This window comes from Hakea prostrata, chromosome 8 (assembly GCF_041222555.1).
Source record: "Hakea prostrata isolate BN-2017 chromosome 8, UWA_Hpros_2, whole genome shotgun sequence".
NCBI lineage: Eukaryota > Viridiplantae > Streptophyta > Magnoliopsida > Proteales > Proteaceae > Hakea > Hakea prostrata.
The window spans coordinates 52901539-52912146 of NC_142607.1; the positions used below are offsets into that span (position 1 = coordinate 52901539).

The following is a 10608-nucleotide window of genomic DNA, read 5'->3' on the forward strand; positions in this document are numbered from 1 at the left end:
TAGGTTGTTAAAAAAAAGAAAAGAAAAAAGCAAGCTTGTACTTGCAAGCTTAACTCTATGTTAGGATATGTATGATGGGTTTAAATTTCAATTCCTAAGACTTTACCCATTTCATTTTAATCTCAGCCGTTCAATTCAATAATATCCAAGTGTCAGCATGTGGTGCTGCTCTGCTATGTACTGTAGACGATGGTTTTGGCATTGGATTCAAGTAAGAAAGCTTGTACTTGCAGTCCTGATTAGGGTTTTAATTCAGTACTTGACATCATAACGAATAGGCATTATTATCGTATTTTTCATCAATTTACCCTCTACTTATAATGTATCACTGTTCTAATATTGATTCTGCGTTACTTTTTTCTTCTGGATAAATATTGGTGTCCCTATAACATAGCTTAATTTCATATGGAACTTTACATTTTATGAAATGGTGACCATTTTTAATTTCTCTAACAACCCCACCCCATTAAAAAAAAAATTAAAAAACAAAACCAACTTGATAAGAGTAAAAACCACTATGAATTGAAGCCACTTATATAGTTCACTTCTGTCCACTTTTTTGGTCTCTAAAGACAAAATTACAAACTCCACACCTCAAACCCCACATATGACATGCCGCCGGCCTTTCTTTTACAAAATTAGAAAGAATCCCAATAGAATTGAATTATAATCATTTAAAATTTGACCACGTTCCTTGAAAACCCTAATCAAGAAGATGTAGTTGCATATTGCTGTCATCTCTAATTTTAGTTCGAAGAAGTAAGAACACCAATCAGATGTAATTAATTAAATATTGATTTCATTTCGAATAAGGACCAGCACAGTCTTGTAAGAGTGTGCATACAAGGAATAGAATCTCTTGCTGTTTACTTCAGTTGATATGGGATGAATTACAGTTTTTTTTCTTCCCCTCAATAGGTGGTTTTTCTTGTAAATTGAGCAAACTCATCATTGGCAGATTCTTATATGTATTATGCAACTTCAGCATTGAACATTTGAGCTACTATATCAAAGGGGGAGTGAAATTTTGTAACCAGAAGAATGGCCAACACAAATCTGCAGATTTAAAAATAAAAAATAAAAAAATTCATCCTTCATTGAAATGTTGAAAGGTGGTAAAGTTCCAAGACCTGACTACCTATTATTCTGGATTTTAAAAAAAAAAAATTGTACTGCTTTTGATCCCTTCCATGCATCTTTGTGATTATTAATAAATACTAATGTCCTTATCCAGCAAGTCAGAGAAGGAAAATTAAAATATTTATAGTGAAGGCCTTTTAGATTTGCCATCAATCTTTCAAAGTGGGGCAAGAGGTAGGGTGAACATAATGCCACCAATCACTCAGCGAAAATTAACCATTTTTTTGGGCCGGAAACCGAAAGGGTCTTCTTGGCTAAGAGATCTGTTATTTCATTAGAACTGCTAGTAATAAAGACAAGGATACAATGGCGGAAGTTATCCATCATATAGTGGATATCTTGGATCAAGGGTTCCACTATCATCGGGGGTTGAATCTCACCTTCAAGATACCGGATTAACTACTTGCAACCCGACTCAATTAGGATTGACTCATATCCACATGCCAGCGCCTCCAATAAACCTGTTCTAAAAGCAATAATTTCTCATTCTTCAGCAGAATTATAATGCCCAGGTAATGATGAAGCGCCCAAGGGTTTGCTTTTGGCATCTCTAATAATAATGCCAACATCACATTTTTTTGTTTTATCAACCCATGATGCATCAGTATTTACTTTCACAAGCAACCCCTCCAACTGAAGTTGGTATGCTCATTTTCTAATTAGCTCAAAATTCTTTCATGGTATAGACCACCTTTCCAATTACTTCTTGGGGTTTCCAAGTCTTTTTTCCCATAATGCGATCATTTCTAGCTTTCCATAACCACCACGCCATCAATCATATCCTTATAAGTATCCTAAACTACAATCTTTTCTTCATTTTTTTCTAATACTATAACATGAATATTGTAGAGGAGCATCCTTATGTACCCTCCAGCTCCTAGATAGATGAATGAAGTTCACCTCTGATTCATCTTTTCGGTACTTAAGAGTTAATCCCCCTCTTAAATGTGTAGTAAAGAAATTGAAGAGAACACAATCCTCTATATTCATTCAAATAGAGGTTGTTTTTTTTTTTTTTCCGTTGGATCCAAATTCTTGTTTGCCCACTTAAGTGGCCGATATTTCATTTTGTGCAGGAACTTGGAATATTACAAAAACCCAATATTAATTTTCTGTCAAACTTTAAATTTGAATTACCATTTTGCCCATAGGAAGAAGGGAAATATTTTACAAAACTTCATTAATTTTTTTCAAATATACAAAACAACTCCCTATTCACTTTTCACTTGGAGGGCAAATACTAACGAGAACAAAAATAAGCACAATGGATTCTTCCATTCAAAACTATGGGTTTATAGAAGAGAAGCCCTATAAAATTTTCAGGATTGGGAGAGGTTTTCTGTAGACAAGGAGAGATGGAGTTTAGCCAAAAGTGAAGAGAAGAGCGCAAGAGGGAGAGAAGGGAAGAGCGCTGGTGTTGTACCTATTGAATCGAATGAACATGGGGTTGTTTTGTAAATTTGAAAAAATAAAATGAAGTTTTATAAAATAGTTTACTTCACCCGATTGAGCAAAAATAAAATATTAACTCCTTAAGTGGACAAAGGAGATTTTGGATCCAATTTAAGTGAGTACATGAAAAAAAAACACAACTCCAACTCAGACCATAAGAGCTTCTTCCATTCAGAAAAGGCCAAATACTAACAAGAACAAAAATAAGCACATGTTAACGACTTAACCAATCCCATCGATATGAGAAAACTATAAAAGTTAATTTAAGGAAAAGAAAAGTTTTCATGTCTATAGCGTAGAGAGAAACCCGCATGCTAGTATTCATCAGTGGGAGAGAGAGAGAGAGAGAGAGAGAGAGAGAGTTGATGTAAACCCCACATTTTGTCACTAGACATGCATCCCTATTCCCTGCTGAAGTCCTCAGAGATGAGTCAAACCCTAAAAATGATGGGATTATTGTTTTGAGCAATAGCTTTGGGGTCTCTTGCGCCGCTAGCTAGGTAGGTGTCTACGTGAGTGAGATAATGCAGGTAAGAATCAGCACTCCTTCCTCTTCCTCTTAAAGAAAGAAAAGCTTACACAGCAACTGGTCAGTCGCCTGCATGTGGGCTGATCACTAACCTTTGAAGAAACCGAAACCAAAAACAAAAACCACGGGCGGAAGGATGACAAACCAATGACAAGTCAAATTGAGAGGATAACAACCCATAAAGCAAGATTTGAAGCAAGATTTGAAGCAAGATTTGAAGCAAGATTTGCACCATGTACATGAAATCCTGCCAAATGATATATATATATATACATAATAACTCTACATTACATTCACCAAGGGATGAAGGAAATGAGATTACCAACAGCGCGCATGAACTTAAAATGAAAATGATTAGATCTATCCCCAGTCAACAAAGGGAAGAGGTGGATAACCACCCTCTGGAGGAAGCCTTAATGATGGAGGCAAATTACCGTAAGAAATTCCCATTGCATCTCCAACCACATTCCCTGCCAAATAAACAACTAGTCAATATTCTAAAAGAACCCTTCTGGGTTTTTTAAGACAAAACATCCAACGCAAATAAGCAATTACAAGTTTACAACTAATTGAGAAGGAGCTGATATCTTCCTCTGTAAAGCCTGCAGAGGTTGTCATTGTGCAGGTCAAAGATTAAGTTACCCACCTTAATCTTCCACGAAATGCCCTTCAGTGTCTTACCATTTATTGTATAACCCAAAAACATAAACGGTGATATTAAACACAGGACCCTCAATGAAACTTCAAGCTGGGTTTCGGTCGAGCCAGGCTCTTTAAGCAAGCCAATGTTGAGCCGGCCAAGCTTTAGGCTAGCTTATCAGTAGTCTCGGTTTGGTTCTCCTTATCTCATGATTGAATCCTAAGCCATTTTAAGTATCTAAATCCTTTTTTGTAATATGTATTCCGGTTCTAGGTACTCACAAAAAGAGGGGAGGATGGCATCTAACACTGCATCGAACAAAATAACCCGAAACCCTTCCCCCCCCCCCCCCCCCTCTTTCTCCTGTTTAAACCTAACAGGTGCACAAAATCCATAGCTTTCACAGTACCAACTGAAAATGTAAATTCATGACTGTACCCGACACCTTAGCAATTAAGGAGGAGAATATTATGCTTCTATTAATGAGGCAGTGACCTAGAATTACCTGTCATAGTGCTTCCACTTGTAAGTTGAGTTCCCAACATAGCAGGTAAATTAAAATTTCCGGCAAAGTTTGCTCCTGAACAAGGAAACATGTTATATATTACCAGAAATATCATTTGACTTGCCTCCAAAAAAGGCATCACATGCCATGCCTTGTCAAATAAAATGAGTTAAGTAACAATCTATATCTCACTTCAGTTCATTGCTCTGATGCATATTTACATAATTAATTGGAAAAAGATACACAATTTTTTTAAGCTTCAGAAAAAGAATTTAAGAAATAATTGGAGTTAGTTTGAATTAGAGATCAATAAACAGTATACTGAAAGTTACCATATTAAAGCAGCACTTACCTGGTATGCCTTGAATATTTGGATTCTGAATATTTTGCTTCGGATGAAAATATTTACAGGAATCCCCGTAATGACATATACCCTACAGAACATGACAAGTGAGAAAAGAAAAAGGAAAAGAAAAAAAAAAAAAGCAAAAACAATTAAAGCAAATTTTCTGACCGACAAAATTGAATTCTCTTCTTTTTCTTCAAATATGTGCATAATAAAGCTGAGACAAATTAGGGACCTGGTTCTATAAATATGCAAGAAGCCTAGCATTCAAAGTCTAGTCCAGAAATCTGGACCTAAATCCCATAAACCAAAGGGTAACTGCCTAGACTGCAGTCAGGATATGAATGGTTGAGCTCGAACAATTGATCATTCCTCACAATTTTCTAGATCCCCATAGAAATAAACAAAGATAATAATAAACAATTAAAAATTTGAGATAAATCAGGTAGAACATCTGAACATTCAACAAGCTCATGGATCGCCAAATGACAGCAGAACAAAGTTAAGTCCATGAAAATATTTTTTATTTTTTTATTTTTACATATTTATTTTTTCTTAAAAACTGAGTTCACAACAAATAGCTCCTGTGAAGCTGTGATGCAAATGATGCCGCCGAGAAATTGATTAGTCCTATGTAAAGTCAACATAACATTTCTGTGACATAACCAAACTACACTGTTACAATTGAGGAGGTGCATTTCATGCATTTCTTGAACAAAAAAGTATGTAATGCATAGAATTGGTAGACCACTTTAACATTCATTGCACAGCTTGAAGCAGTTGGTCATGAAGATTTCCTACTACATAAACACTTTGCCACAGAAGAGAGGCTGTGGGAGATTCCTTACGACTTTAAAGAAAAAAGAAAATAGAATGACCTTCCACAGAGGTCATGTTTAGCCACTAAGTGACGAACTCCCAGCAACTGGTCATGAAGTATATTTGACATTTGATTGAACTATAATATAGGATGGATGAAGTGGAAGGTGTGTCTGAAGTTGTGTGATAGAAGTATTCCTTCAAAACTTAAAAATGAATTATGTATAGGACAGTCATAAGATCAGCTATGATGTAAGTGTGGAACGTTAGGCAGTTAAGACTTAAGAGGCATCATATAGATACTCAGTATAGCAAAGAAGAGGATGTATAGAAGGATACGGCAAAAACAGGAATGATAAAGTAAGGAAAGATCATATCATATCATAGCTGACAGGAGAGTAGCTCTAACACATAATAAACTACAAGGCAGTGCTCAAAGGAGGCCTTAGGATGCCCCAGTACCGGAAACTGACTTAATTTAGAAGAGAAGTTAGTGGGAAATTCCCTACGACTAACAGAGAAAAGAAAGGAAAAAAAAAGAATTTGTAACTTGCCACAGAGGTCATGTTTAGCCGCTGAGTGATGAATTCCCAGCAATTGGTCATGAAGTATATTTGACATTTGATTGGACTGTAATATAGAATGGATGAAGTGGACAGGTGTGTTTGAAGTTGTGCAATAGGAGTATTCCTTTAAAATGAATTATGTATAGGACAGTCATAACACCAACTATGATGTAAGTGTAGAACGTTAGGCAGCTAAGAAGCATCCGTATAAATACTCAGCATAGCAAAGATGAGGATATTTAGAAGGATATGGAAAAAATAGGAATGATAAAAGTAAGGAAAGACCTTAGGATGCCCCAGTATAGAGTAGAGTGACTTGATTTAGATTGGAGAATCTAAAAGAGCCCAAGGCAGGCCTAAAATGACATTAGGAGAAATGGTGATGAATGTATAACTGAGGCCCTGTATAAAGGAAGACTTCAAGTAGAACTGGAGAGGAAGTGTCCATGTAGGTCAATAAATTTAGTTGGGAAACTTGGGATATGGCTGAGTTGTTATTCTTGTACTGGACTCTAATATCTCATCAAAGTCATCTAGCATTTTTGAGAGAAAAAGAGTTTTATGACAAATGGAATTCATCAGACTATTCTGGTTTACAAGGTACTAATCACCAAGTGTAATCAGCTGATCAACCAATCGAGATTATCGCTCGGGGATAGTTTATGTCCAATCATATGAGTTGAACACAATTATCATACAAGCGACTGGCATTCTTAAGAACCAAATATTAATAATAATAATATGAAATGCCCAATGAATGAAAGCACTCGTGGATACCCAACAAAAATTTCCTTCCACTCCAGTGAATGTAATAGTAAGCTTTGAACTTCATACGATGACCAATAATGTTAAGGGAAATATAACCCTAACGAGTATGTTCTACTATCCCCCAAAGCAAAGCAACCATAGAGCAACTTCCATTTCTAACAGGAAAACAATAAAACATTGACGCAGGAAACTCAAGAACAGAAACAAATGAAAAGAGATGATGGGCATTACCGTCCTCACGAAACGATTGCAGACTCCTCTTCCGAAGCCCTCCAATTGATGTTGATTTGGATCTGGCACGAACCAGCAATGCGTGTGCGAGCGAAATCAATTAAAATCAATCAACAAAGCAATTAAATGAGGGAAAAGCGACACTAAGTATACTCTAATAAAGGAAAAGAATTACTAACCTCTGAAGCTTTCGTACCAGAGAGCTTTATTTCTTTGGTGTTGTACGCCCTGGATATGACGTTTTATAGCCGATGGCGTATCTTGAAATTGTTTGTCACAGTAGTCGCAGTAGTACTTCGTCAACGGCATAATTTGCTGATCTTCCTTGCCTTCCTTTCTTTCCTCACCATCAAAAGCTCTTCTCTAGAACTTCTGGGAATCAGGAGAAGGGAAACCAAAGATGAAGTCGAAGCCCTCTAACCGAATTACCTGCGATTCCGAGTAAGTGTTCTTCGACTCCAACGATTTAAAACGGGAATAGAATCTGTTGATCAGCCGATTCATATACCGATTCTTTGTACAGTGGAGAGTTGAGGGCAGCCCCTAGGGAATTGTACAGTGCCCCTCTAATGTTTCTGAACCACAAAGTCGGGGGTGAGCCCACATGGGACCCATTAAGATTTTTATTTTTAATTTTTCTTCAAAATTTATACATCGGTCTGACTACTATCGTGTGATGAAAAAATCTCAGGAGAATATGTTGTCAACTGAACTGATCTTTGATGGTAGCATGTTTGTTATTATCAGGCTAATGGAATACCACCGGTTCGTTGTCAACTGAACTGATCTTTGATGGTAGCATGTTTGTTATTATCAGGCTAATGGAATACCACCGGTTCATTGACGCGTGTACCAAGCATTGGATGTGAAACGACTGTAAAATCCCACCTAACCCTAACCTTGCTCCTGTGCCGAATGCATACCTACCATATACATTGTTCGATTTATTCTCTATCATATGAGTTGCCTAATTTCGTTTAGTAGAAGTTTACCCCAAACTTGACATATTCTCTCTTCGAGTTCTTCTTGTGCCTTCTATTCCTTTTGATAGGAGGGTGATCTTAAGTCATTCCCATGAGTGATCCTTCTATCCCTGTTGTTCTAGAGTGAATCTTCATATACTCAATAACCTTGTGATTTCTCCACATGATGATTTTGAAGAGAAATCAAGTGTGACCTTCATGATTGTTAACCCTTCTGATTGCTCCTGATTTTAAAGCATGTTAGATTTACTCCTCTGTTTCCTGATTTTAAAGCATGTTAGATTTACTCCTCTGTTTTTATTACAAAAGACTTATTGTTATTTGTTTCCCGTAGATTTTGGGAGAAGAAAGTCAAGATAAAAGCAATGTATCTCCATCTCTTTGGAAGCCTAGTACTCTCCCAATTTCGAGGACGAAACAAGGGGAGGAAGGAAACCCCGATCACCCAACCGTGGTAAGACCAAGAAAGAGCCTGTGGACAAGGGACCACAAGAGCCCAAGGATTGAAATTAAACAAATGTTGGAGATGACCCATAAGACTCAAAAACCAGAGTAAGTGAAGAGAGAAGATAGTCTCGATAGGTAAAAATGATAAGGAATAAGACAGTGATGGAGAATCCGAGACGAAATAATGACCAAACGAAGACGGAAAGACCAACGAGCCAAAGATATCAAAAGGAGCGGGGGCAAATGAGCGAAGTTTGAGCGTAGGTGAACAACCCCATATCAAGGGGCAAAATGAAAGAAAAAACTAAGACTCACCGAAACGCAGGAGGCAGAAAGAGGCGGAGGCGGGAAGAGGAGAAACGAAAGAGAGGAGCGAATTCGAATGGCGGAGAATGCAAAATTGACGAAAGGTAGAATGCACAAAGTGAGTATCCCGAGGAACGAAAGGGAAGGTGAGGTATTGGGAGAAAGTCCCCTAGGGGGAGTGATATCCACGAGGACAGAAAGGGAATAATGAAGGGCCTAGATGATAATAAATGCCGAGTTGAGAGAGGTACTCCGCAAAAGAAGAAATCAGGTCACAGGGAAGAAGCCAAAGGGGCAGAGTCAAAAATAAAAGAAGGACGAGGATCGCAAAGACCCAAAGGAATAAACGAGGGGGCAAAAGGACATCACAGTGAGGGAGAACACCCAAACCTAGCATAGGGGGGAAGAAAGATACATTGAAACCCAAAGGCTCAAGTGATAAACCAAAAGGTTAAAAAAACAAGTGGGAGAGATCGGAGGAGGAAGAACAAAGAAAAGGTGAGGAAAACAACATAACAGTGTAAGATGGAGAAAGAAGAGAGAAGGGAATGCGAAAATGAAAGAAGAAACCGAGGGCAAACAAGGAGAAAGGAAGGAGAAGAGGAGAAAAAAAGACACAGGGGGGGACCACAGGAAAAGAGCAAGAGGGAAGGGAAGCCCTGCAAAAACCAAAGGAGGCAGGAGAAGGGGGCGAACAAACAAAGGGCAGCAGAAGGGGAGAGAAAGAACACCGGAGGGGAAAGAAGGAGAGGGGGGAGCAAGAGGCCACAACAAGAGAGGAGGGCAAAAAGATAAGGGCTAGGACAAGAGAAAGACCGGAGAGGAAGGAGAACAAAGGGAGAAGGAAGAAGGGCCAACAGACCAGAGGACACAAGGGGGAAGGAGAAAACAGAGCACAGCGAGGGGAGAACCGGACAAGAACGAGACCAAGACAGAAGAAGACAGAAACAAGGGAGAGAGAGGGGACCAACCCCAACAGGGACAGAACAAAGACGAGAGAGGGAAAGGAAAGCAAAGAAGAGGGGGAAACGCACCAAGAGACCAGAAGAGAGGAGCAAAACACAACATAAGCAAAAAAGAAACAAGGGGGAAAGAGAATGAAGGGAAGAGAGGAAGAGCGGAACAAAGAAGAAGAGGAGAGGACAAATGGAGGAGCACCAAACGAAGGAGGACGAAGAAGAAAGGAGCAAAAAAGAAACGGACCAAAAAAAAGTTAGTCAGCGAAAAATTCTTTCTTTAAAAAAATATATGAAGAAGGAGATAACATATGGAAACAGAGATAAAGTTATATTAATAATATCAGTGTAGGTTGCGAACAGATTGGACCAGGTATGGGAGACGGTCCGGTGGGTGGGGTGTGACAACGACTCTCATGTCCTGTCTTTCCATGAATGCGTACATTGGATGTGAAACAACTCTCATGTCTTGTCTTTCCATGAATGCACTGGGTCATTTCATTCGAAGGGATGTCTTTCCATGAATGCACAGGGGTCATTTCATTTGAAGGGAAAAATGAATAGTTAGGATCTTTGTGTTCACAGCACATTTATCTACCACATATTTAGAAAGGAGACCCACTTTTAAAAATTAATAAAGTGGGTTAAGATGAGTTCTTCTTAAATATGTGATGTAGGGGTGTGAAGAAAGCACAATTTTCTACGTGTCGTAAAAAAAGATCCAGACTTCGGCAAAGGATATTCAATAGATTCTGGGGCCAGGATTTAAGGTTTAGCTTATAGGATTTTAAGGATTAAGTACTACATATTTGCTGCTTCAGAATGTGTGAACTGATAAATAAAGAATCAGTACCAAACAGAACCTGAAGAGAGAGAGAGAGAGAGAGAGAGAGAGAGAGAGAGAGAGAGAGAGACCTTCA

The 10608-nt window shown here is 38.2% G+C and overlaps 1 protein-coding gene across 1 annotated transcript; it reads right to left on the minus strand.

Moving 5' to 3' along the window:
• Positions 1-3304: 3304 nt before the first annotated feature.
• Positions 3305-7447, minus strand: LOC149008584 (C2H2 and C2HC zinc fingers superfamily protein). Its single transcript, XM_089167478.1, has 5 exons — positions 7176-7447; positions 6997-7058; positions 4619-4700; positions 4267-4341; positions 3305-3591 (listed from the first exon to the last, which is right to left on the minus strand). The coding sequence occupies exons 1-5, from the start codon at positions 7303-7305 to the stop codon at positions 3482-3484; spliced, it is 459 nt and encodes a 152-aa protein (XP_089023604.1). The 5' UTR covers positions 7306-7447; the 3' UTR covers positions 3305-3481.
• Positions 7448-10608: the final 3161 nt, after the last annotated feature.

Bases quoted from the DNA above. Each gene is read 5' to 3' on its own strand.
- LOC149008584 (XM_089167478.1), bottom strand. From the start codon at position 7,305: ATGCCGTTGACGAAGTACTACTGCGACTACTGTGACAAACAATTTCAA. The intron at 4,701-6,996 runs GTAATGCCCATC...CATGTTCTGTAG, and splicing joins GCAATCGTTTCGTGAGGACG to GGTATATGTCATTACGGGGA. The intron at 4,342-4,618 runs GTAAGTGCTGCT...TTCCTTGTTCAG, and splicing joins AAATATTCAAGGCATACCAG to GAGCAAACTTTGCCGGAAAT.